Here is a 27,613-nt window from a genome sequence, read left to right on the forward strand (position 1 = left end):
CAGTCCTACCTCTCTTCATCTCTCTCCCGAGTCACAGGCTGCATGATCTCTAATTACCTCCACCCTACGGGCTTCCAGAGATTTACTCCAGTTCTTTCCATCCACCGCAAGCATCACTAACCACAGGCACCCAGCCTGCCTAAAAGTTGTTTGTCAGAAGTGATCATTTTACAAGAGGCTATCCACCAGAATTGGTATTTGTGAGAGGAATACTTATCACATAGTCTGTTCTTGAGTGTGACAATGCCTTGAAACACAGGTACTGTCTGAAACTCACTAACTTATAAGCATGGATTACATCTGCCCAGTACTGAGAGACCGGTTTCAGCCAAAGGTGCTTCTCAAGGAGCTAAGAGATTAAGGTCATCTGCTCTAACAGACAGTGGTGCTTGGTGATCTGTTCAATCTCTTACATTTATTACCATAATTGGCTAGATGTGATGGTAGACGGCCACTCCTTTAAAAAAAGAAAGAAAAGAAAAAAGATATTTTGCTACTGATGTAATGTACTGTTATCTCCTTCAGATTCTTTTACACACTGGGTTAACCTCTGCTGGATCGTTTGTTTTTTCATGATAAACTATGGAAAGAAATATACAGGAAGAACTGCCAAAAGCATTGCTGTGGCAACCAGCTAGCCGTAAAGTTATCTTCCAGTAAAGGGAATGAGGTCCCAGCAGCTGCAGATAGAATTGCACAGAATCCGTTTTAGCCATGATATACTACTGATATAGTCCAAAGTCTTTCGGATACTTAAATTGTTGCACCTTGCAAAGAAAAAAATAAATAAATTCAATGACAGACCACGGTCTGCCCAAAACCTAAGACATGGCTAAAACATAAGGCCTTGTTTTTTCCCTAAGGTAAATAATGGCCTAACTGTGTATCTGTTTAAAATTCATCTAGTCTAACCTGTTTAGGAAAAAGGAAAGTTAAATATTCAGTCAAAAGATGCCAGGTGCTATTCCTGTTTATGTAATATGGATCTTGTTTGTACACTTAAAAAATCAGCATTAAATAACTTCAAAGTAAATGCTACCTTTATCATAATTTTTGTTCATCAATGTGCAGTGCTAGTAATGGCGAGCAAGTCACACTGGACCAGAATACGTGAGTGACATCCTTTCTCTGAATCAGCCAAGCTGTATAATGAAAATACCTCTTAATGAAATGCAATGTTCCATTATAATACAGTTTCACTGCAATCACTGTACTTTTGTGTTTGGCATGAGCCAGTCTCCATTATCCTAAGTAGTTAATGTAAGTAGAGCAGATTGTACTCACTGATATGATTTTGCAATCCTTGATAGGATGGGCTGCAGCTCTGAAGAAAATTATTAGTGAGTCAGAGACCATTCACATCCCAACGCTGCTATAATTAGAAACCATCTACATCTCCAAACTGCAGCAATCCTGATCCCGTGGATAACTGCAGCCTGTCTTTTACAGTAACTATTGGCAAGCATGGCAAATATGAATAAAAACTCATTTTATATGCCAATAATATTTACACAGTTCTGAAAATGCATCTCACACAACACTAACCCTTAAAGATATCACAGGTTTTTAGCACAGATCATAGCCCCCAAGTATAGTGTAAACTGATAAAGAAAAAATCTTACAGATTCACACAAAGGCTTTTTCTGTTAATGCACGTTTGAATGAAGTTACGAGCAGAGGTATATGCAGGTTAAAATCCATCTGAATTTGAGAGGCTTTGCACAAAAACTCCCAAATAAATTTTGAGATCTACATACTATATCAGCATCTCAAAATGCACAGATTTATGATGGTGTTAACTCCTAGCACATTAAAAAATATTTAAGTGACAGAGATTAACCTCCTTTATTTCATGAGAGGAAAAACAAAATACACTAGCCATCCCTTATCTTGCTGTATAATTAATAAAAACTTTAGAAATCCACCTAACACTACTTCCAGCACTTAAGAATGACATTATAATTACTGCTCATAAGCACAAATTAAATCAAAGAAACCTTGAGTTTCTATACAAACTCACCTGCTGTTTATAAATCCCATGTAGGTTATTCTACCTTCCAGAGAAACTTTCATCCCTTTAAAAAAAAAAAAGGGCTAACATTTCATTGGGGCTTTAGTTTACACCATGTTAAAATCTCTAGGCATCCAATACAGAAGTGAGGCAATAAAAAGGCACACAAAACAAGCAGGGAGGTAATAGTACACAACACTTCACTTTGTACATTTTTGTACACCGTGTGTACTTCACAAAGATCTGAGGTCTTGTGGTTTACAGCACTGCCTGCACTGCTTGGCCCTTTATTTGGGATGAGAAGCATTTTACGGTTTCGCTTGAGCTCCCTCAGAAGCTTCTTCAGAAGCTTCTTCAAGAAGCTTCTGTGGTATACACGTTGTTTAGCATGCAATGGAGAATTTCATTATTTTGTAGCCTGTGTATTGGTTCAGACCCTGTTTTCATCATTATGGACCAGCATGTATTTCATGCACACTTAAAGTGGTTCTTCCAGTTGAGTCTTCTCTGAAAGAAATCTAGTTTGCATGGACAAAGACATTTTGCATTCAAAACCAAAATGTCAAACTTTGGGATGAACACTGAGCTTGTTTTAAAACAAACATCCAAACAAAATAAAAAAGGTAAACTCAACTTACATCCACTTTTACAAACTATAATCTTGCAAGCGTGTTCGAGGTCAACCGAAACAGTTAATAGAAGAAAAACAGAATAAACATAGCACACTACAAATAGCTTCTTTTGTGTAGTTTTTTTGTTGTTGTTGGTTGGTTGTTTTTTTTGTATCAGCAGCTAAAACATGGGAATTTCACTGAGGACTGCACATTCAGCACTGAATAACCAAACTTTCAAACAGAAATAAATAACGGTACTGTTCATTAATTTTCAGTATCAAATTTTTGTGAGTTATGTGATTCCATAATCAAGAGACTTGGATAGTCCTTGGCTTTCATAATGTGCAGTTTTGCAAATAATACAGTCATGTAACTATTTGTGTTCAAAATTCATAAATATATGGGTCTCACAAAAAGAAAGCTCTCCTTTTATCCAGAACATGTTTTCACAGATCTCTTCCTTCAATTTCAATTTGGAAAGATACAGCAAATAACAAACACACACACACAAACAAAAAAAATCTGGAAGATAAAGAAAACATAACTCCTTGACCCAAAACACAAACACATCTTACATCAAAACCAAAAATTAGAAGATATGAATAAAGTTTCCATCTTAATTACCTATAAAAACACTTTTACATACATGTTTAAATGCTACTTAGATTATACCTTAAATAGCTATTACAATTATACTAAGTAGTTCTTATTGATACACATCCAATTACATAATCTCTTTATATTTGCACAACTACACAATACATTTTGTTGCAACACATTTACTTGTGAATAATCTTTATTATTGTCAAACCCATTAGTGCTTATTGAGCCAAGATGAAATGGCACTGCAATATGAATTTTAAAAGTTTGGAGTACAGCATATAAATAGCAAGGAGCAAGGTGCAAGACTTCCTTCTGGATTATTAATGATTTCTATTACCTCAAAGCTGACACAGATTGGGCTCTCTTCTATTTTTTCATATGACTGTATTTTTTTTTTTAATTTATTTTTTAAGTGTGAGGTAGTACCAAACCCAGATCTCCAGTCTAATGCTCAGTGGAATTCAGCCTTCCCTCTCCACAGATCTCATTACTTCCTTTAGATTGCCAAACATACTCCTCAGAAAACATGATTTCCAGAAAAGAGACACACTATCAAAAATAACACCTCAAAAAAAAAAAAAGGTCTTCCTAGAGATATACTTAGTTGCAAGAAGTAAGGTTTGACAAAGATTCATGTTTAAAGAAGCCGCACCCATCAGTATTTAAAGGCAAATACAGATAAACCAAGTACCATCTGCTGAATTAACATGCAGACATAACTCTGCTGTATCAAAAATAATCTCATGACTTCTTCATCGTCCTACGTATATACTCATAGGTAAGATACAATGCATGAAAACAGACAACTTCGAAAGATCTCTTCAGAGAGCCTGCAAACAAATCAGTTTTTTAACACTACTTTATTCAATTTATGCACCTTCACAACTTTTTTTCTTGTAAACACATGGTGTTTAAACCACTTCTGAAGCTCCAATTCTTGACATTCTAGGGAAGAACAGGACATAACAGAAAAAAAAGAAAAGAGAAAAACAACACAAAACATACAGAGCTCCCCCAACTACCAGACTTGAATGCTTTTAAGCGAGTAACATGAAGTCTTCCAGACAATTTCTATCTTGTTGTTTCAGACAACAGTCATGTTTGATACACTCATGCTCTCTAAGCCAAAATCTCCATGATAGAACACACCCCGACATATAATGACTGAAACACCATGACAACTGAAAAATACACCAATTTATAATTTCTATCCAAAACAGTGAATTTTCTTTTGATCCTAAAGACTTGCAGAGAGTTACCTGAAGAGAAAATTAAAAATCTGTTTCACATACAGCTAGTGCTTTTTTGCATTTCTGCTCATTGGTCCAAAATTCTATTTCAGGCACACAAGTCTCTGGCTTATTTTGTATTTCGATTGAAAACTCATCTCTTAAAAACTTTTTTAATTAGCACTCCTTTCAAGTTGTATAATTGTTAATTAGTTGTTCACTGTTAATTTTAAGTTTGCTGGTACAGAGCTTCAAGACTTTATAAATAGCCCTCTGCATACTGATTTGTATTGTAATGCGATACATCTAGCAGACCAGACACACTCAGCAGTGAGGGGAGCAGCATACTTCTGAAAGCAATTTCACTAATAAACTGTACAGATTACAAACTCAGTAAAAATAATTACATTAATAGCAAATAATATAGATCAACTTATTCAAGTTATTAAAATTTATGCTAATATGCTGTAGTAGTAGTCACACGTCCTAATCAGGATGGGGTCCAACAGCACCAACTGCTTTTCAAACACAGAGAGGCCTTCTGGAAGGGGCTCTAAACATAAAGAAAGAGGAACAAGTGACAAATTAGATGCAGTGCAATAGTTCACATAGTGGGTCTCTTCTTCTTCTCATGAAGAAACGGCATGGCAAATGGCATGAATGTGACAGGCAACATACACAAGGAAGAGAGATTAACATGGGGGCAGAAGAGTCACAGATCCCTGCCTGCAAACGCAGGGATCTGAAGTACAGTAGAGCAGCTCCTGTGTGGACTTTTAGAAGGCTTTCCCTTAGAAAGAATAGGTGAGAAGCTAGGAACTTGTGATGGAGAATCTAAATGATGGGCAATAAAGGCTGGAAATTTGGGTACTGAAGGTGGGAATTTGGTATAAAACACATGAAAATGGCCAGGAACACCAACATAATAAGATATCTAAAAAGGTCAGTACTAAATTGTGAAAAGCCTTGAAAGACAAGAGTCAGATGCAGAAGTGGGGGGAATGATCATGGGGTAGATGTGCCAAAATTAATGAGAAAGGAAAACAATTCCATCAGTTGCACTCTGAACTGATTTTCGGAAGACAAAATGATTAGAAGAAACATTGAAGGGCAGTACACTAACAATATTATACAGAAAGATATCTGAATGTGCTAACACAATATAGACATAAGTAACTGGAAAATTGAAGTTCGTTAATAAGGAAGGAAGAAGAGTTTAGGGAAGGGCAAACACATCAATCCTGAATTGCTGGAACCTGATATCAACAAGAGATAGCAGAATATCCATGCTGGAAGACCAACACAAGTTCAAGCTGAGCAGAAAAACTGCAATTTAATAGCATATGCTTTTGATTGAACTTTTAATACATTATTTAACTTTTTGACACACAACTTTTCTTGGTATCTCACAGTGATGAAAATCTGCCTTCTTTACTGCCATACAAAATCCACTGTAAAAGTGGAAAAGTTTTAGCATCTGTGGCTTTTACAGATTCTTACAGCACACATATACTCATTCACACGTGTACTCTTCTGAATATCAGTATTTAATCTGCACGCTTGCAAGCAGCTCCAACTTCCAAATTGTAAATATCAAAGCCAACGGAAGGCACTCTCCTGAATATCTTTTCGTAAGTCTAGTAGAAAAGAATGCCCAAACAGATGCAAAATCCCCATATAGATTAAATGGTGACGCCAGCAGTTAACAGCATGGTTTGCCATTCCTGCCCTTTGTTTGAACTGTTCATGTTCTCATTGACACTGCAGACTACACTGCCTGTGTTGCTAACATGAGTATGTGTTAGCTGCCCTCAGAGTTTGTAACTTCCATCGATTATCTTGAACTTCTTTCAGCGGAAAGGCCTTTCAAAAGATTTTTGCCAGAGCAGTTTTAAGTACTGTAGAGCGGTGGCTAGAATACTGTCACTACTGTCTTTGCTGGACATAAATAAATAAAAGACTTATGGATAAATAAAAGACTTACTTCTCCAAAATTAGCATTTTAATAACCACTTATTTCTAATACTTCAAATGTCAACACACAAATAGACAGACGAATGTGCTAAACTTACGGAATTGTAAGACACTACCAAGTGTATGTGTGTTACTCCCTCTACTGGAAGAAGTTCATATAGTTATTCTCTGTGCTGCAATTGCCATCCTACGAAGTACACACATACTATTTTTGTCTCAAAATTGATTTTTTACCATTTATGATTCAGCTTAGCTACATAAAATGTCTGTCTACGACGCATTCATTTGCTTAACCCAAGACTAATAGATCTCAACTTTGGAAAAAAATTTTGAATGCCAAAGGTGAAGGCACAGGTCTGACTAGTGCACAACCCAGTAAAAATACTGCACAAAAACATACCTTTCTTGAAAGCCAGAGTTTTACTCATGTCTCACAACATGACATCCTTTCACCATGCTCAACTAGCCTTCCTGACAGGCAGACGGAAGGTTTTCTTTTCCCTTCCCTGCTTTTTCCCAGTAGTCTCACCTGCTTGCAGGAGGCAGCATTCAAAGTACAATCCTGCTTTATCGTGCAGAGTCATGCTTTAGGTAGCCCCTGTGTGGGCACATGAAAAGGACATTATTCCTGAGGCCTATGCAGGAAATAATGGATTTCTGAAGTCTTTCATTAAGCAAAACAGCCATACTTTCTACCCTGGGACCACCCCTGCTATAGCTCACTTGATGATGAACTCTTGATGGCATTTTGATGGTGATGTATATAGTCTTGAATATTCTATTATAAAAATTCTAAGAACCTTTTTGCTATTTAATATAACCTTGGAGCTTACATGAACAGCCATGCATTAGTCCAAGATACCTGTGCAATTACAAAAATTAAACCCAAAATATATTGACAGCATTCCCTCAAAAAGGCAAGGCAGTAACTCTATAATGTCATCAAGTTAATTTGAAAATATCATGACCAAGAACACAATTTGTTTTGCAAATTTGCAAAGTAAAGAGGTTATCTCTAATTATGTATTACAAGAAGGAGAAAATTTTTAGGAGTTCTGAGAATCGGAAATCTCAGAAACCCATAGTATAAAGGTGTATAATAGACTAGTGGCTCTGCTACAGCCTTTACACTCCTAGTTATCTTCTTTACCTAATCTTTGTATTTCTAACTTTTGATTCTTTTGGCAACCTTTTCTGTATTCAGTACTTATTTTGGTTTGACTAATGCATTAGAAAGATAACACAACACCTTAAGCATGCTGTAAAAATTCCACCAGGTGGCACCTAAAGACAGCATGACCCACTGCTGTAGCATTAGCAGCACGCAGTTGTTTGTACTGTAAGTAAGTTAATAAAAGGAACCTTTTCTTTATGCCATGATTTTAGCATCTAGCATACAAAACCATGAACCACTGTGATTCACTAATACACATTTTAAGAAAATAGAAATGTTCATAAGTTTTATATTTGATACCAAAGAATGAAAGAAAAGAATGAATAAACTAAACAAATTTAAGATTGGGCTTTAAAATCACGAGAATCTTACTGGTTTTCTAGCACCCCGTCTTGTTCATCTATATGTATACACTTACACCTTGATATACTTGTGTTTTGTGTTTTCCTAACGAAAGCTAAGCAATAACATTTTACACGTTTACATTTAATTTTTACAGAGGTGATGAAGCAATGGTGTACTTGACAGTACAACAGCAAGGCAACAGTTACTATAAAATGTTGACCATGGTGACAGAAAAGGCTCGTAGAAAACAAAAGTCCAAATCCAATTATTTGAACTGTTACTAATTTAAAAGTATGATAATATTACCCCAAAGACAAAGTGAATTTATCAATAAAAGGGATCTAAACTAGATTTGCCTACAAGGAGCATAAACAGACTGAATTCAAGTACAACAGAATCATGTCTGTTAAAGTATTTGTTTGTTTCATGCTCACAGATAAACAGAAACTTACATTAGGATAGGTAAGTGGAAGCACTGGGCCTCCTGCTGGTTTTAAAAGTAAAACTCCTTGCAAATTCTGCATAAGCACTGTTTTGCTTTCAAATGCTTCTCACAAAGACCGAGATAAGGAAGAGTTACTGACTTTTAGTGTACACCACCTCCTCCCCCCAGCCCCCAAAGAGAGACACTTACAGTTGCTGTGTCCATTTAATGCTTGAATTCTCTCCTCATGTCGTCAAATAGAATCAACTATACAGGTGGTTCTTCTCTAATCCACTACGAATGGAAAAATATACGTTATCAGACTTATTTCAAATATGCATGTTTCATTCATAAAATACACAACCTGTACCTGTACTGACACTGTACTGGTACTGACATATTAATGGTGTAAGCAAATTGTATGTATCACAATCAATTTTGCCTCTAACAGCACATTCCCTAAACAGTGCACATGAAAATAAAATGCTGAATGACTTCTGCAACTCTCTCTACTCCTACAGTTTTTCAAGGCACTGACTGACTCTCATGACAGCTGAGGTCTATAGATCTGCTAAATTTCAATAAAAACAAACCAAAATGACAACAAAAACCACCCTTCACATCAGTATCAGCTCACAGCACAGTGCACGGCACCTAAGTATATGGAAGCCTGCTTCTAGAAAGAGGCAGTATCAAGCTTCCCGTTTTATGCAAGGGAAATCTTTAAAAACACAATTCACTCCAGGGCACGTAGCAGTCCCTCACGGCTGTGTTTTGCTGAAGTCTGCTCAGGCCTGCATTAGCACTGCAGTGGGATTTTCACTTCATTTTAAGTGCATTTACTGCTCGTATGTAACCTCCACAGCCCCTACAGTCACCAGCTGGCTGCTAACAGTGTTGGTACAGCACCTCTCTTGTTAGGATTGTCCAGGACACCTCAAAATGCCTCAAAATCCACTTGGAAGCTCTCCTTCCGAAAGCCTGAGGGTCCTTTCAGCCTGCTTCGGGCTCCCCAGCAGGCAGCAATGCCCCCAGCAGCTGCCTGGGGCTGGCGGGGGACGCAACATTCCCTGGAAATACAGCGAAGATTAAAAGAATGGTTTCCTGTGAAATTGCAGTGAGCCAGACAGGGCTACAACAGGTCTCATTCCCAAATCCAAGCGAAATCACAGGTTTTCATGGAAGACAAAAATCCTGAGGACCCGACGCGGTGGGCCTGAGCTCTACGCGAGGACATACCCTGAAGACGACATTTTGTCTCCTCAGCGGCAGCGTCCCATCCTCAAAGCCTGGATCCCCCACTGGCGTGCAGCTTGAGAGCTAACTGCTGACAGCCGCTGTTCAGGACAACACTTTCCTCAGCTCTTTTAACAAACACTGCTTTCAGAGCCTAACGCGGCCCTGAAACACCCCGCCACAGGCCCAGAAGCCCAACTGCTCGGTCAAACACCCAGCCCTCTGCAAGCACTTTCTGTCGCGACGCTTGAGCCGAACTCGTGCTCTGCACGCTTACACCCGTGTCTCAAACGCCCCTGGGAGCCTGTGCCACAGCAAAGAGATACAAATCACGCTGCAAATTTGCAATTTCGCTGCAAGCCTGCCCGCTGCCTTCACCCTCCGCTAAGAATTCCGGCCTTCCCCCGGGAAGCGCCGATTGCCGCGGAGGGCGGGCGGCCTTACCGGCACTCCCGGGCTCCGCAGCGCCCCGGCGTCGCTCCTCGCGGCTGTGCAGGCGCTTCCAGGCACCTCCCGGGCCCGCCCCGGTACCCACACACGGCCACCGGGCGCGCTCGACCTCCCCCGGCGCCGGCGGCCGCTGAGGGGAGCCGGGCTCCCCGCCGAGATGGGGCGAGGGCAGCGGGCCGGCGCGGCGCCCGGCATGGAGGGCGGCCGGTCCCGGCCGAGCCGACTCGAGCCCGGCTGTCTCCGGGACAACCGCCGTTGGCGGCCGCGGCCGGGCGAGCAGGCGGCGCCATGAGCGAGCAGCCCCCTCCGCGGCCCCTCTACTTCCCCCCCTTCCACGACCGCGCCGAGGCCGGCGCTCCCCCGGCCGAAGGCGGCGGCCCGCGGAAGCTCTTGGCGGCCGTGTGCGGGCCGTGGCAGCCCCCGCCGGCCGCCGTGGCGCCCCGCTGGCCCCCGGGGCTGGCGCCCATCGCCTACGAGCCGCTGCGCTTCTTCTGCCCCGCGGCGGCGGAGGAGAGCGCGGGCGCGGCGCGGCGGCCCGGGGAGCAGCCGCAGCTGGAGGGCGAGATCTGCGAGCTGGGCATCCGCCTCAAGGAGCTGGAGCTGCTGGCGCTCGTCGGCGACGGCTTCGACCCGCAGCAGTGTGCGTCCCCCCGGGGCGGGCAAGCCGGGGTTAACGGGTGTCGGCGGGGAGGCCAGGCCACTAAAACCGACGGGGGTTCGTCCCTTCAGAAGTTAGGCACTTCTAGCAACGAGGCCCCTGCGGCTGTAGAGCATCCCTGACGTAAAGCAAAGGCCGGTGACGACCGCAGATGGTCGAAGGCTTCGGAGAAAGTGCGAAATGAGTTGGGCGTTTTAGTATCAAAACCTACCGGGCACGAAGGAAGCACGGGAGATAAAGCAGCTCAGCACCTAGTGCTTATAGGGAGTGTCGGTACTGAAGGAAGGACGAGACCCTCGTCCTTCCACCAAGGCCACGGGCTGCCAGTCCCAACACTCGCCCAACTGCAATGGTTACAGGAGCCCAGGAGCGTTCATCAGACAGGCACTGAAAGGAAGACCTCAAAGCAATTGTGATACATAGTTTGCATACGTTACTTTCCAGAACAGGAAATTAATAGTTGTTTTTTTTCATTTGTCATAGCAATACCTACCTTTTTCCAGATTAATACCTGTTATTTTCAGTACGTGTGACAAACTAGATTACAGGTATTTGCTAAACAAGACACACTATGGAAAGTTACTAGTTTGCTCAACAAATTATTTATTTTTCTTAAAAGTCTTGTAAACTATTAATGATAACATTAATGACAAATTATGTTTCATTCCTGTTTAGATAAACTTCTGAAGGCACTGAAAGAAGAAAAGATAAAAGGCATGAAAGCAAAGCAGAAACTGAAGAAACAGCCACCAACATGATGAAGATTATTTGGGCTGGATGTTCTGTCACTACAGAGTATTTTAAAGGATCTTCATTATAATTTTTCTACTTATTACATGCTATTCTCTTACTGAATTAAAAAAATACAGTATACTGTCCTGTTGACTTTTTTGTATGTCATTTCTCTGGTACTAGATATTGAGAATGCTGGTATGCATTTTATATTTCTTTCTCGAAGTACTATAGGCAAACAGGGTGGATAGTATTTTCTTCAGAAACACTAAGAAATTAATACTGCTGATATCAGGATTCCCACCAGTCCAACAATGAGGTTCAGGATACAGGTAGCAGCGAAACAGGAATTCTAATATAAAATATGTTTGTATTTTGTTATTAATTACAAGTAAGTGCAACTGAGAGTAAATAGATATGCTTAGAAGCCCCATGCCTCTAAGGGAGCTTTAGAAAACTACCTTCATGGTAGCATAAAAATCTGTTACAAACAAGCATAGCTTATTCTCTTAAATGTACCACCAAAGTGTTGAAGTTATGGCTTAAGTTAGTTTTTAACAGAACAGTTGTAAAACATTGAATTTCAACTAACATTTTACTGTTATTTTAGGATGAATGGTGCTTAGGCTGAAGTCTGAGGCAGTTTTAGAAATGACATCTTTATGTTTGGAAGGATTGAAGAGAAAATGGGCAGAGACAGCAATAACAGACTAAAGATCTGGAGAGCATCTGCCATTTAAAAAACTAATGCCATGTATAGCATTGAGAATAAGTAAACAGGCTTATCAGACTGATAATGGGTTTTGGTAGATAATTGCTTTTTCTTGTTCTAATTCAAGAGCAGTAGGTGGCAGTATGAAATAATGGTGAATAGTTACCACCCCTGAAGCTATCATATTTTGACAACTTTTTTTTTAAAAAAGAACAGTATTTCAATCTGTTTTTTTAAATTGCATTAGAGTTGCTCAACTGTGAAGCATTTTAGCACGATACGGTATCAAAATACTATTTCCTATTACTGCTTATTCCCAGCATTGAATCTTCTACTGTCTTATTCTTTCCAGATAGATTTTGATCTATCCCACAGAGGGTTTATATTAAAAAATAAATTAAAAAAATAAAAAATCCAGTTTATAACTTCCATTTGTCAGTCACCGAACTATAATAATCACATTTTATCAGAAAAGCTAGGAAATCTTAAACAGAATCATACCATCCACAATTGCCATTGTCATCCTGGGGTCTCTACCAATATATCAATTCACAAGTTCAGCTGCTAATCAATATGCTTTTTAATGAAACAAAGCAATAGTTTTCAGATGCATCAGTCTTTGAAATGTGCTGGATGGAGCTGGGATCTCTTTGAAAAGTGCTGGATGGAGCTGGGATCCTGAGAGTGCAGCTGTGCTCAAGGCACAGTGCCCCCAGGGCCCCAGCGTGGGCTGTGGTGACCAGGGCTGGGGCAGTGTGACAAGGACAGGTCTGGGCCAATGTTGTGTGCCAGGCAGGATGAGGTGAGGAACCAAGTCCAGGAAGCCCAGGGACAGGACTGGTTATGAGACCACCGCTAACACAGGTCCACGGAGGGCCTCACCCAGGCAGCCCCACAACCTAGAAGCCCTGCCACAAGCCTGGGCCTACCTGCAACATAGCCCTAGGCCAGGAGCCATGGCCCCAGGGACTCCAAGGCCACCTGGACAGAAAATCCCTGGTGGATATCCCCAAGGAGCTTGGTCAGGGCACTTACAGAATCACAGAATTAATCACAGAATGGTTTGGGTTAGAAGGGACCTTAAAGATCATCTAATTCCAACGCCCCTGCTGTGGGACACTTCCCACCAGACCAGGCTGCCCAAAGCCCCATCCAACCTGGCCTCGAACACTTCCAGGGATGGGGCATCCACAGCTTCTCTGGGCAACCTGTTCCAGGGCCTCACTGCCCTCAGAGTGAAGAATTTTTCCTTATATCTAATCTAAATCTACCCTTTTCCAGTTTAAAGCCATTCCTCCTTGTCCCATCACTATACTCTCTGACAAAGAGTCCCTCCCCAGTTTTCCTGTCGGCCCCTGTAGGTACTAGAAGGCTGCTGTAAGGTCTCCCCAGAGCCTTCTCTTCTCCAGGCTGAACAACCCCAACTCCCTCAGCCTCTCTGCATAGGAGGGGCGCTCCAGCCCATTGAACATCTTTGCGGCCCTCCTCTGGACTTGTTCTACGTTCACGTCCTTCTTGTGCTGGGGGCCCCAGAGTTGAATGTAGCGCTCCAGGTGGGGTCTAACGAGCAGAACAGAGGGGAACAATCCCCTCCGTCACCCTGCTGGCCACATTGCTTTTGATGCAACCCAGGATATGGTTGGCTGTCTCGACTGCAAGCACACACTGCCTGCACATGTCAAGCTTCTCATCAACCACCACCCCCAAGTTCTTATCATCAAGGCTGTTCTCAATCCATTCTCCACCCAGCCTGTATTTGTGCTTGGGATTCTCCCAGCCTGGATGCAGGACCTTACACTTGGCCTTGTTATACCTCATGAGGTTCGCACAGGCCCACCTGTGGGCCTGTCCAGGTCCCTCTGGATGGCATCCCTTCCCTCCAGTGCATTGACCTCACCACTCAGCTTGGTGTCATCAGCAAGCTTGCTGCTTGATCCCACTGTCCATGTCACCAAAGATGTTAAACAGTGCTGGTCCCAATACTGACCCCTGAGGAACACCACTCGTCACTGATTTCCACCTGGAAATTGAGCTGTTGACTTCAACTCTTTGAATGAGACCACCCAGCCAATTCCTTACCCCCCAAGTGGTCCATTCATCAAATCCATGTCTCTCCAATTTATGCTAACAGCCTCCTGGTGCCCCCAAAGGCCCAACAGCCTAACAGCATGCAGCAGTAGCTAGACATTAACAGCAGCTACTGTGAACTTCCCTCCTTATACAACAGATGCATTGTTTATGCTCTCTCTCTCCCCCTCTCCAGTTGTTTTTACCCTACTCTTTAGGCCCACCTTGGCACCAATTAATTGCCACTTAGTTTTTTAGAGCCTAATTAATAACATGGTGCTTCTGGATAAACATCTTTTCACTACTTGGCCTTTGTTAAGCTGCTTTACTCCAGACAGCACATTACAAGTAACCTCCAACATGGGGTTATTAAGCTAGGAGTTTTTTCACCCAGCTTGCTTTAGGTCTGGTCAGCACACAGTTAACCTGGATGGAGCCCACAGAAGACAGCTGGTGTGTTTGAATTTCTTATTTTTTACATCCCAGGACATCACACCCTCAAAAATCAAGACCTACAGGCAGCCTCGAGGGCAAGCTTTTCTCAGCGTTTCTGTTAGTCTGTTCCCTGTGTTTAATTTGATAATTTTGGGGTGGAGAAATTCTCACATTCTACAGAAACAGCATAACCACAGATGATTTATCTTCCTTTCCAGCCTTGTCTGAGAGGCTGAGTCAGTAAATATATAAAAAGTAAATGTAGGTACCTAAAGAAACAGATAGGTACCAAAATGCCTTGGAAACCTGGGCTGTGGTGTTTTACAACCCATCTGTGGAATGAGGATAAAAAGTCACTCAAAGAGCTCTGCTAAATGTATAAACAGATATTGCAATGATTGATTGCAATGAGAAACGGAGCTGTATTAGTGCACAATTAAATACCACAACACGAACTTGGACAGGTGAAAAGGGCCAACACATGGCGGTCTTCAAAGGTTTTGCACAGAAGACCTTTTAAATCAGGTTCAGCAGCAGAGGAGCTATCTTTACCTTTTCAAATCTCCAGCATAATTTCACTCCTAAACCACGCCGCTAAGTTTCCCATAATTATTGCAATGGGCTAAATGGATTTCCATTCCATACTACCACTGCCTCCTATATTATATCCCCTCACCTTTTAACCACTCTTTCACTTTTCATACAGCCTTCATCAGCCACTATTCATGCAGGTTTTCTTGGCTTAAACTGAACTGTTTTCCCCAGCACGCAATTTAAATTTTTGTCCATCTATTGTACAGTTTCTGTCATATAGCTGTTATGTAAAAACAACACTTCATGTTTAATTACTTGGGGATAACTCAAGGAATAACATCAGTTAATATGTAATCTCTGTTAAAATTACCTGGGGACATCTATCTACTGAAAATCGTTAGTTTTGTGTGCCAAAACAAGGCAGAAGGGTTTACCTTGGCCAGCTTCAGCCACAGCATTGTGCTATCAGGGTGCTTTGGTCAAAGTCCTTTTAGTGAAGCATCTAAGTGTTCAAAGAAGGTCTTTGAAGGATGATGGCTTCACTAGAAAGCCAATTTGGCCTTTTCTCTGTGAAGCAGCACTTACAAAAATAACTTAGAGAAACACAGAAAATTCCATGAAGTGTTTCTGCCAGAAATTAATCACTGTCTGTAATTTCAGTTGGAAATATTTAACGCATTCATGTGCATGAACTTAGAGAGAATAATAAGGTTGTATTAATAGCCCAAGCAAACAACCGGTTACACATAATGAAGCATGTATTGATTGTTACTTGGCCATAAACATTTTATTTACTTTTCTCTTCTCTGTTTCCACCTGACCTTGTTACATCCAGTAATTTGCTCTCATCTTTGTAGGCATGTTGTTTTTTTTCCTTTCAAATCAGCACATCTGAAAACTGATTTGTTTATCGTTTCCTTTATAAAAATAAACATGTATTAACTGAAATACAATGAGCATTCTTACTGCATACCTTTATTCACAAAGCATGTGCCATCTGTTTTTCAGTTGCTTCTGTTCTCTTGGACTGTTAAGGGAAGGTTAAGCCTGACATTTATATATTGACACAGCTCAGATCTCTTTTGTATAGCTGCCCTGTGACTCAACAAATCTATCACTATTGCATTCAAGAAAGAAACATTTGGCTATGATCTGGATTCCTGGGCAAAGATTTCAAAACATCAGTAGGTTGCTCTGTTTCATTTCCAGTTCTTAACAAAGAAAGCTTCTCAGGAAGCATATTCTCAGCCAACCTGAGGGCTGAGCAATGACAGCTGTCTCGCTGACAGCACAGCATCTACAGCTGCAGTGATACTTGTGTGCTTTCCCATGGAGCACTCTCAGGTTTTTCACTTGGAAACCTGAAATGGCTTTGGCTGTTTTATGATAGGAAACATTAGATAAAAAGCCATTGGAAAGGAAGAACGCATTTAAGCTTTATTTTAAAGTGTTCTATACCAAACAGTTGGGCCCATCAAATTGCAGGCTGCTTCTTTATTTTAGAGTTTGCTATGTTAATTCTCCAAATGGATACTCTGCATTATTACAATGGATCATTAGGATGTAAATTAATCTTGAAGCAAAGCTGCCTTAATAAGTTCTGGGACAGATTACAGAGGAAATCCAAAAGCACTAAACTATCATAAGATGACTTTTGTTTTCAGTAGTGAATGCTGCATGATAGATTCGCCTGTCCTGAAAATTCAGGGCTAGTATCTATGTATAAAGCATTGTAATCAAGAGTAGCAATTAACTCTAGAAATCCTGGCTCCTTTTGTTTGCTTGGGTAGTTGGTTTTCTCAAGTTTACTAACATCTAGGTACTGAATGCAAGTTAGTTAAAGGTGCTAACCAGGAAGGGTTTCTAGCAGTTGATAAGTGGAGCACTTGGTCTTTCTAAGGAAATATAAAATTATTAACATTCTTAGTCAGCTGTTTAACATATATTTGCAAAATCGGCTGAAATTTTGGTGTATCTTGAGAAAAGCCAGAACAACCCCTTGAGCCAATTTAAGCACTCTCATTGACAACTTAATATATACATATGTAACAGTATCTGTCCTGAAACTTAGCAGTGATATGTACACTAGGAATTTCATTTATCTTCTATTTTGAGAAGATCCTTTCCTGCCTCTTTTTTCCGTGAAACTACAACAAGAGGGAGGAAGGGGAAGATTTATTCCTTGTAGTAACATGAACTATTTATTCCAAATGACTTGAATTGCAAATTACACAAAAGCAGTACTGTCAAAAACACATACCTGCATTTTCCATTTTCTTTTCATTCCACATCAGGCTGACAGCAGGAAACTTAGGCCTGATTAAATACTAACAAAAAGAATAGAAACTGAATAATAGGGGAGGGCACAAACGAAATGAAGGTAGGAACAAAAATTCACAAAGGAAACACAGGATCACAAGATGCCCTCAAAATCCTCATGCTTTGCTGATTACTCTCTTGCTCACCTCTGTAAGGCAGGCAAATGCCTCTCTTCAGAGGAGCACCACTGCTGAAATACACCGTTTTATCTCGTGGAGTTCTTTAAACTTCTTCCCTATCCTTTGCCAGGTTCTTTCTTGAGAGCATGAGCAGCACGTCCCCTATACAGCCCAGAAGCCTGGCTGCTCCAAACGAAAGGCATGCTCACGCTTAAAAGCAGCATTCTGATCTACAGAAAGGAACACAGCAAAAACAATCAATAAGTAGCAACATAGATTTTAAGACATATTTTATTTAATGTGCAAAATTGCCAAGAAAGAACACGTACAACTTCAACTAAGCTACAGCAACTAACACAAAAAAAAAACTACACTGTGTACTTGTAAGCTTCATTTCTAGAATCACCCTACAGTTCAAAGTAAAAACACAGCCATTTTGTAATGACCCAGAACATCTTAAATGTTTTTTTAGTGATAAGTAAAATTCAACCACTGGTATGGGCAATGTTTGTAATTGCAAATGGAACCAGCTCTTAGAGGTTTCCTTTCCAATTGCATAGGATAAAATCTTAATAGGTTATTCTCTTCCTCTTTCAATTTAGTCCCTAGACTTGGCTTTACAAATTACTCACAAATTTGCAGCTCTAACTGGCTTAACAAAACTAATTTAGCCATTTACAGCTGAAACACACTTAGAAATTTGAGCGATTTTCACAGACAGAGCCACTACAGTTTAGTTGAATCAAACTGTAAACAATGAAGATAATGTGGGTATTTGTAATTACGCAGAACTTTTCCTTTCCATAATTCAAAGATGCAAGAGAAGTGAATGTCATCAAAAAGTGAGATGTGTTATATAAGAAGTGACACAATTTATATATTTGATATAGCATCTCTGTAAATAAAAAAAAAAGGGGGGAAAAAAGTGTAGAAGCTGTTATTAGAAAGTCTTCCTAGACCATACTGAAATAGTATTAGGAGGGGTTTATTCCCTTGTAAATTAATCTATATTTCAATGTTACCAGAGGACTGGGTAATTTATAGTCCTGAACAATTACCAAGCTCCATGAAATAATAAATAATGCTTTATACTGAAGTATCAGCTTCCACTCCAGGGTTTCACAGTTCCTAATATTATCAGTTAGTTGAAGCCCTCCCAGCAGAGTGAGGAGGGCCATTCCCTTCACCCTGCTTTACAGACAGCGATGCTGAGGCACAGCAAGATTAAACTACCTATAACCAGCTATCATCCTTTCTGTCTTTGCATGATTATAAGATGCTTATGATAGTTGAGTCACTGAGAGAATACTGGAACAATCCTACTATCCTTGAAACAAGCATGTATTTTGTCTGTAACTTCATTGGAACACATTATCAATATTCATGCCACCTTAATACTAACATGACTTTGTCAGTATCACGCAGTAGAATATGGTCCAAAGCCACACAGTGCCATAGCTAATTAAAAATTACATCACGTATGTTAGTCACTACCTCTGTCACACCTGCAGTACATCAGTGAGCTAAAGAGAGCAGCTGTTTGAGTACACTAGTGCAAAAGTTACATTCAAAACGCACAGCTGCCACAAAAGAAAGTTGTTCAAATGAAAATGAAAAGTCCAATAAGGCAGGAATATCTGTGCTGTGCACATTTCCTTCCTAACCAGACCTAAAGTACTCCCCAGAACAGCCCCTTCACTGGGCCTGAGCTCTTACTGCTGGGCTGCTCAATCCTAAACCAACCTCCAAGTAAGATGGGCTCTGTTTTATTTTCCATAATATTTGGCTTCACTGTCATTTTCTCTATCCAATATGACCTTGAATACAGTTTGAAAAACCCAATACACATATGAAATGTAAAAAGCCTTGTCAGTCCCTCCATAATAGTAAGTAATATTGAAATTAATTTAGAGGAGGGTGAAGTGTTTTCTTTTTTCTGCTTGCAGCGTTGGAAGTAGGAGATAAAGGCAAGGACAAACAACAAACCTGAATTTTCCTTGCATTCAGATCTCCCATGTTTATAACTCTGAATTAGAATATGCTCTTAATATTGTTATTTTTGTACTGTTTTAACAAGCAAAGAAATCAAAAGCTAACAAAATACCTACAATCGATTCCAAGCAGTTAATTTCGGACTCTTCTGACATAGTTATCAGCCCCTAAATAGCTGGTGTCCATGCACTGCTGAAATAGAAGGTTTAGCACCTATTCTTCTACTACAGTCACTCGCTTTTTAAAATACTGGTAAATGCCTGGTGTAGATTCCTGTATTCTGTTGCATCACATCTCAGCATATATGTCGGTGAAGTTTGCTGGTGATGCAGCCACTGATTCCTTGTAAAAATCCAGAGTTAAGGACACACAAATTTCTGTTTTAATAGTTTAAGAAGTTAATCACGTACACAAGCACTCTTTACCAAGTCCCACTGGAGCTTGCAAAAAATCAGTGCTCCTTGCCAGATATACTTGATTTTAACTAACACCAATGTGTTACAGTGTTTCAACATTGGTTTGCAAAGCATAGAAATGCACTGAGCTGCAGCAGAGGGACATACTTTGTAAGAAAAAAATCACCTCCTCACAAAATACTGTACTTAGTGGAATCAACTTTCTGTATCATTTACAATCCTTCGGACCTATTATTGCCCTAGAATGTGTGTATTTAGTATGTTACAAAATTATTAGAATACAATATGCTACTCCTTGACAATTACTATTAATGAACTCAGAAATTTATGAAAAATCAGGCACTTCTTAAAACAATTATTTTTATCAAATGCAAAAAAAAAATAAATTACTGAAGCATCTCTTCATGGCATTTGTAATTATTGTCAACACATCTGCTAGGCATTTAACCACCTAACTATTTAAAACCCATTTCTTATCTTTCATGAGCTTCGTAACAGAAAAACCCTGCATTATTGCCTCTGTACAGCTTAAGGAACCTGAAATGGGTGGGCACAAACATGGATCTAAGAATTAGTTTTCAAAAAAATGTAGTTTTTATATCTGTGTTAAGGGCAAACGTATTGCACATTGTAGTTTATCTGCCTCAGAGCCCCACTGAAATCCTTGTTCCATCTCCCACGTCTTATATACAGTCCCGACAAAATTTTTCCTGGATAACAGGGATCCCAAGGTGTGCAGTTTTCTGATTGCTTTTCATTCACTGGGTACTGCCAAACATTTTTGACCAAGCATGCAGGATAAGACCAATACTTTTGATGCAGTAACAATTGGTATGCAATACAATTATTCTCAATAAAGATACTGCAGTATTAACCAGGCAGGCCTTTATGTCTTAGCCATCTTGAAAATTTCATTATAGATCAAGTCAGTACCAATTCATTTACTGACCTATATAAATATCATTTCCACAAGTAAATTTTTACATTATTTATTTACAAGAGAAAGGCAACAGTTCATAAATGCATTCTCAATGAGTACTCATCCTCATTTTGCATGCCTACACTTCAAAGTGTTTTGATAAGCAACACAATCTTACACAGTCCTGGAGTTATGTTCAAAACATTAAACCATGAAAAGAAAGTCTAGCATAGAAAGTTTAAGTAACCATTTGCCATACTGATTCTACACAGACCTGTTACAAAATCTACAGTATATGTATAAATAACTTTATAGTAAACAGGCTTGAGCTGATTCATTTCTCTTTCAATGCACACTGTGTTGAAAAAATTGCTCAGCAGACCAGTAATGTATCTGGAGAGATCACAGAGATGTTATTTACCCCCATATACTTCTTTTCAAAATTATACATGACTTACTCAAAAAAAACCCCATGTATTTGTACCCTTGTAGAAGTAGAGTTAAGTGGGGAGAGGAAAGGTCTGATCCATCAGATATGATAGCACACTGAGAAGGCGGTAGCAGTGACAAGTAAGCAGTCCTATCTTAGCAGACCAAACTTTCCTCTTTTTCACAAAGCCCATTAAAAAAAGAAAAAAGGCTAATAGTATTAATATACTAGCATAGTGTCTGAACATTTTTTTTCCAAATGGTAAAATATATATAAAATGACATACAACTTGAGATTACTCTAAGTGACTGTGGAAAACTCTCATGCTCATTTTGCCACTTTCTCATGTGGAGCTACACAGAGTATGCACATGGCTTGCACAATGGAGTGGAAGCATTAATTGATACATTCTTGTATTTGGACCGAGTGTTAATTAATACATATCCGTCATTAACAGTGAAAGCAACGCACCTTTCCAAGGACAGCTGCTTTAAACAACCATTTTCTAGTAGGTATAACGTAGCAAGCATCAGAAGATGCATGGCTTCCAGGCTGTTAGGGTACTTCTGACCCGTTAACGTCCCTCATACTATCTCACACTTGTTCTCTTCCTACCCAATTGCATGTCAACAAAGTACAGCAAGCTGCTGAGATTTTTTTATGTACAAGAAATATAAGGTCAAGACCGTCACTGATTTACAGAAACCTTGGACACCGTACTTGGAGCTGCTCACACATGGACAGGTAGTGCGAGGTCAGCAAAACAAAGCAGCTTCTCATGCTAGCTCAGAAAACTATCATTGCTTTCAAGTTCCCTCAGACTTTTAGAAGCAGGCATTTAGCTCTTATATTTACAATGCAGGACTGAAAAAATACATTAAAGTTTAATTCATTCTTTACAGACATCTTGAAATGTTCCCAAAAATTGCAGTTAGTTTTGTATATATCACCCCTTAAACAAGACAGAGGCCTCACGTCAGTTCTGCCACAGAATCCAATGCTGCTCTCTACCTGCTTCATAGTTTTATCTTACATTTTCTGTTCTCCATGTACTCCCCTTTTCAAAGTTAGTCTGAAAAAGAAATGATCATTACTTATGATAATTTTCCCATTTCTATATAGGATTTACATGCATTTCTATCAAGTTCTATCTAGAATATTATTAGATTAAAAAAATAAGAATCGTATTTCTACAGCGTTACAGCTCCTCACAATTCCAGATACATTTTTCTCCAGAAATGACTGTCAAAGAATGCCCTCTTATCCTCTTAAAGTTACTCTTTTAGTAATGTTAATAAAACATCACACTCACTATGTATACCTACTGAGAATGGTCATTACACACCTACCAAGAAGTAATTTTACATGTGTTTCATTTGTCTATGTTTCTATTAATGATTTACAAATCTGAAGACAAGTATCAGTCAGAAAATCAACATTTCTGTATACAGAAAAGAGTTTTTTTCATCCTAACATTAGCAACAATTTAAAGAAAATTGGGGCATTTACTAGAAAAGCCTTAAGTAGTTATTGGAGTAAGTGACATCAATACATTCTGATGATGTCATAACTTTAAACAGGTAAACTTTCTGCTTTGAAATCAATATTGAAAAACTATACTGTAATTGTAGCCATACAAAATGTTTATTATTTTACAAATTATTTGTACACTATATTTTCACTTTTTCATTGCTTTGTGCTCAGACAATATAAATATTACAGCATGGATTTTTCTTTCCCAGGAATGTCCTTACTGTCTAGATATAATCTTACTTTGTACTTAAAAAAAAATACAGAAACATTACCAACAAGATAAAAAACCATTATGAATGAAGAATGTAAAATACCTTTGTGAATAAAGTGTACCACAATGGTTTCAGAGTGATGATTCAGGGAATATTCAGTAGACTGCACAACATCAATACAATATCAAACAAAATTAAGTTTTAAAGTCTAACATGTCTTCCTCTGTTGTATGAAGAGTACTTTGTTTAACTTTACTGAAATGGTTTGTCCTTCTAGAAGGCAATTTGTATGGTTCTTTTGTTTGTTTTGTTGCTCTTGTTTGTTTGTTTTGTTTTCCTATTTTGTTCATTTTGTTTGCATGCAGGTATCCCAACCCTATACCATATATGTAATTTTCAAACTTTTTAAATTTTCAGTATGGCAAGATACATGCTTGGCTTCACCCTCACACATTTTTTGATAAAACAGTTAAATCGCTTCAGTTTAAGAATGGGAACAGATTTACAAGCAGAGCTGAGTGTCCCAAAGATGCTGTTTAAATCTGATACATCCTACCACCTGTGACTCTTTTGGGAATACGTCATAACATGACCTTTCCCAGATATATTGCTTCAGCACTCCTGTCTGCATGACTGCTGCTGCTTCCGCACTTGCAGCTTTAGGACAACCCTGCAAAACTTGTGTCTAAAATACATAAATTTATTTCAGAGGGCATTTCACTCCCATTGCATAGAAGGCCCTATCTACATACAAAATTTCACTGGAATAACTACAAGAATCATTCAAAAAGTAAGTTAATAAAGCTGATGCAAAAGGCAGCTGACTAAATGAAGATTTAACTTACCAAGTTAGCTTAAGCCAGTTATGAAACAGCTTAGGCTAAATAAAATGAAGCTGCTCTTAAATTATGTCTGCACTTATGTTACAGAGATTTAAATACACCAACTGAAAAATAAGCACAATATTGTTCACATGATTCTAGTGAAACTTGCATGTATGGATGAAACCCAATATAGAGATTCAGCCTTGCTCTCAGTGAGTTGAGTTCCCACTGAAGCCAAACAGAACTTATATTTTTATGGCACGCTGAGTTTGGCCTGGTATCTTTCAAGCTGTGATTTTTAAATGCAACATTTTTAGGCAGCTATTAACTCAACGCAAAAAGACATTTGGATGTATTGTATTACACTGATAAGATCAGTGTTAGTTAGCTGACAGGTTAGACAGCAGTCTGCCTTTAGTAGACTTATATATATATGAAAGATTGAGTTTCTTTGGTTGTTTAGTATCCAAACCACCATTTGTGTATTCCAGACACAGCATGTTAATATTGATCATTAAAATTTTTTTTTTTTTTTTTTCTTTTCACTTGATTTATGGAAATTTTTTGACTATAGCAGATTAGTCACATATAAATATACAGCACATATATACATCAAGATTACAAAAATACATTTTATTTATATCTGATTTTTAAATAATAAAAATGAAACTTCACATTCGTTTAAAGATCAGTTAGCATTCCAAAAGCTTCTGCAATATCTAAGGTCTCAGAGCAGAAGATATCTGTATATTCTAGGATAACTACATATCACAATCTCAGGGTTTATGATATAATTATTTGGGGAAAAAATAGCTCTGTTTTAAAAGTTTGTGCTTCATCAATTTATTCTTCTTTCCCCTATTCTAGTCTCCTCTTTCCTCCTCTCATTTTACTGATGGCCAAAAAGCTAAACCAAGTTCCCTTTCTCACCCCAATAAAGACCAAAGAAACTCAAGAAAAGGAAATGAACAGACAAAATAGCATACATAATTGAGGATAGCTTACTGAAATGAAGGACATTACCTTTAACTCCAGTTGACATCAAACATGCCCAACACAACGTGTTTTGCAACAACTTCAGTTCCCAAAGCTAACTGCCAAAGGAACTGAAAACAATTGTTCATGATCTCCAACTATTCTGTACAACTGCAAAAGACAAACTAGCATCCCATTCAACTGGTTTGATTCTCTTTTGGGTTTGGATTCATACAATAATGCAGCTTAACAATTAGTGACCTTTATCTTGAACAACATAAAGTCAGCATCACTTCTGGAAATGCTCTCTTTTTCACAGCACATTAGTATTTTCTTTAATCCATTTAACCGTTTACTTATTTACATGTTAATATATAATCAGGTCCTCTACATTCAGAACTTCCTAGGTGTGTATTCACCATTCCATTTCAAGATCCACTGTGGCTTCATGTAGCACTTCAGTAGATATCGTTGTTTAAGAAAGAGAAAAAAGTACTGTGTTAAACAGAGGTTGTCTTGTACAAGCAGGCGTATTCATTATTCCAAGTTGGAAATACTTGCTCAAAGGTCTCAGGTTTACCAGCTTCACATCCATGGAGAGTGAAAAGCCTGAATATAGAGCAAACACAAATAACCTTTTTTTATTTCTCCTGCAAGCTTCTAGCACCAATTTCCTTTGTTAGCTCTTCATGCATTGTGCTGTCTCACATTGAAAATTCTCCTCCATAACTCATCAGTGGCATTCATGGACAAGGTAGCCACCAATTATCAAAATATCGTTAACCTCCTTCAGTCTTCTCTTCTTTCACTTGTTTGCACTGTTAATAGGATGAGGAGAATTGGGGGTATTTACAGGACATTTATATGTATCACTCATCTCAGATTCTTTTGGTTTAAATACAGTCTCTAGAATGAAAACACTGAATGAGTCCGTGTTGATGAAATCAACATTCCTTGTACAACGTCCCGCAAGAATTAACATGGCCACCAACCACCACACCTACCACGGCCTTTAGCTTTCTGTGTTCTACTGTGTTTTCTTCTTTAACCAAAGAAATAAAGTTTTGACATGCAGAAGTTATTTTCAGCAGCTCTACCTTTGGGCCTGCAAATGAAACGCTGTGTCACAGACATGTTCAGCAGCATCTCTAGTGACAATGGGTCATAGTACAAGTGCTAAGTGACTAACAATTGCATATGGTCTGTATTATCTGTATGGAACAGTTACCTGGCAGCATTTCCTTAGCTGGCAAGCAGACTGCATATCTGCAGAGTCCTGTTGCTCTACGTTAAGTGATTTCATAGTGTTGACTTTTCATATGGAGAAAAATGCCATCACTTTGGCACAATTCACAGCAAGTTTGTAAGTGAAAATTAAAGGGATCACTTTCTTGGCTATTCCAAATTATATGATACAACTACTGTGCACAAAAGATATTAGACCTGGAACTCAAACATATCTGTTTGCTTCTTGGCCAGTTTAGCAACTTCTTCTCTTATTGCCTTTACAAGGGCAGCTGTAGAAATGTTGGTGAGAGGAGCATCGGACGGGTCGTTTTCTGTCAGGCTCTGCTGAGAAGCTGTGGCAGACGGCAAAGGAGCTTGTTCCAGGCTGGGATGCATGCTCGCTGGCTGGCTGTATTGGCGAGGCAGTCGTGAAGGAGAATTGTGCTGGTAGCGGGGCCTTGGGTAAGCTTCAATGTAGCCTGGCAGTGGAACCTGTAGAGCATCGTAATTACACAGAATTATACAGAACAATTGATCCTTAGTGCCACCCGTCAGGGTAACACAAACCTCCATGGGGCAGAGTAAGATGCAAAAGACAGGAACCTATGACAAGAATGTAAGCTTCACATTTCTAAGTGTCAGCTGACAAATTTATATCTTTGCATTTGCCATTTACGAACGTACATCAATAAACTCAACTCTCTGAACTGTGGCAGCAAAAATACTTTGCAGTATACTAGGACATTGCATGTACAAATTTATCATGACTGCAAAAAGACTAAGGAGGCAGCTTTTCTGAAAGTGTGTCCTTTGATTACTATTTCTGCTAAGTATTTTTCTTTCAAATAGCCACTACTATATTTCAGGACGCTGACAACATAGGACAGAAGACTTTGCTGATTTGCAGAATTAACTTCAGCTGCTTAGTCGCTGTGACTATTAATTTCTGTCAAAAATCCATGAACTGTGATACTAGTCTTTACGTTCTTACTAAACTTCTCAGAAGTTTTTGTTTTGTTTTTTATATGACGAATAAAAATAGTATTTATGTCTTGCAAAGTCTAGAAAATAGTTTCAAAGTCTTTATGCTGTTTCAAAAGGCAGCCCATAACACATTACTAGGACAAGATAATTTCTCCTTGAGAAAACCTCACTAGTACCAACTGGTCATTATAATCCATTCCAACAAAAAGAAAGGGAAATTCAAATTATGTTTTTTATGAACAGGATGGCTCAGAATACTACACTTACTGTAAGTTAACCAATAAGCTTCCACAATGTTTGCACACTAAAAAGTTAACTTTGTAATTTATATTGCTCAGAGTGGGAAGAATACATGTTTTTAGCTTTCTAAATACACTAAAGTCTTATATAGGTATATATAATACAGGCAGGCAGACAGGTGTCTCACCTAACTTTTGGATTTCTGTCAGGCTGAAGTGTAAGGTA

General features: G+C 39.2%; 3 protein-coding genes across 17 annotated transcripts in view; 1 reads left to right on the forward strand and 2 right to left on the reverse strand.

Annotated features, from left to right (window-relative positions):
- LOC125179843 (serine/arginine repetitive matrix protein 3-like) overlaps positions 1 to 10,350 on the reverse strand; it is a 141,501-nt gene extending 131,151 nt beyond the window's left edge. For 4 of the 10 annotated variants that reach the window (XM_066997919.1, XM_066997916.1, XM_066997917.1 and 1 more), the window contains exons 1-3: positions 10,055 to 10,350; positions 9,284 to 9,444; positions 8,585 to 8,668 (exon numbers count right to left, since the gene is read on the reverse strand). In XM_066997919.1, the coding sequence (XP_066854020.1) occupies positions 9,312 to 9,444; positions 10,055 to 10,350 (429 nt within the window). In that variant the 3' untranslated portion in view covers positions 8,585 to 8,668; positions 9,284 to 9,311. The other 6 variants (XM_066997921.1, XR_010831801.1, XM_066997924.1 and 3 more) reach the window with 6 other exon arrangements.
- C5H11orf91 (chromosome 5 C11orf91 homolog) lies at positions 10,349 to 11,601 on the forward strand. Its single transcript, XM_048046748.2, has 2 exons — positions 10,349 to 10,700; positions 11,394 to 11,601. The coding sequence occupies exons 1-2, from the start codon at positions 10,349 to 10,351 to the stop codon at positions 11,474 to 11,476; spliced, it is 435 nt and encodes a 144-aa protein (XP_047902705.2). The 3' UTR covers positions 11,477 to 11,601.
- A 9,416-nt stretch (positions 11,602 to 21,017) lies between these two features.
- The window catches only part of KIAA1549L (KIAA1549 like), a 125,305-nt gene continuing 118,709 nt past the window's right edge, over positions 21,018 to 27,613 (reverse strand). For all 6 annotated transcript variants that reach the window (XM_048046672.2, XM_066997512.1, XM_066997509.1 and 3 more), the window contains one exon: positions 21,018 to 26,656. In XM_048046672.2, coding sequence (XP_047902629.2) covers positions 26,375 to 26,656 — 282 coding nt within the window. In that variant the 3' untranslated portion in view covers positions 21,018 to 26,374. The remainder of the gene's footprint in view (positions 26,657 to 27,613) is intronic.

This window comes from Anser cygnoides, chromosome 5 (genome assembly GCF_040182565.1).
Source record: "Anser cygnoides isolate HZ-2024a breed goose chromosome 5, Taihu_goose_T2T_genome, whole genome shotgun sequence".
Lineage (NCBI taxonomy): Eukaryota > Metazoa > Chordata > Aves > Anseriformes > Anatidae > Anser > Anser cygnoides.

Excerpts from the sequence above, each read along its gene's own strand:
- C5H11orf91 (XM_048046748.2), top strand. The coding sequence starts at position 10,349 with ATGAGCGAGCAGCCCCCTCCGCGGCCCCTCTACTTCCCCCCCTTCCAC. Across the intron at positions 10,701-11,393 it reads CGGCTTCGACCCGCAGCAGT|ATAAACTTCTGAAGGCACTG; the intron begins GTGCGTCCCCCC and ends ATTCCTGTTTAG.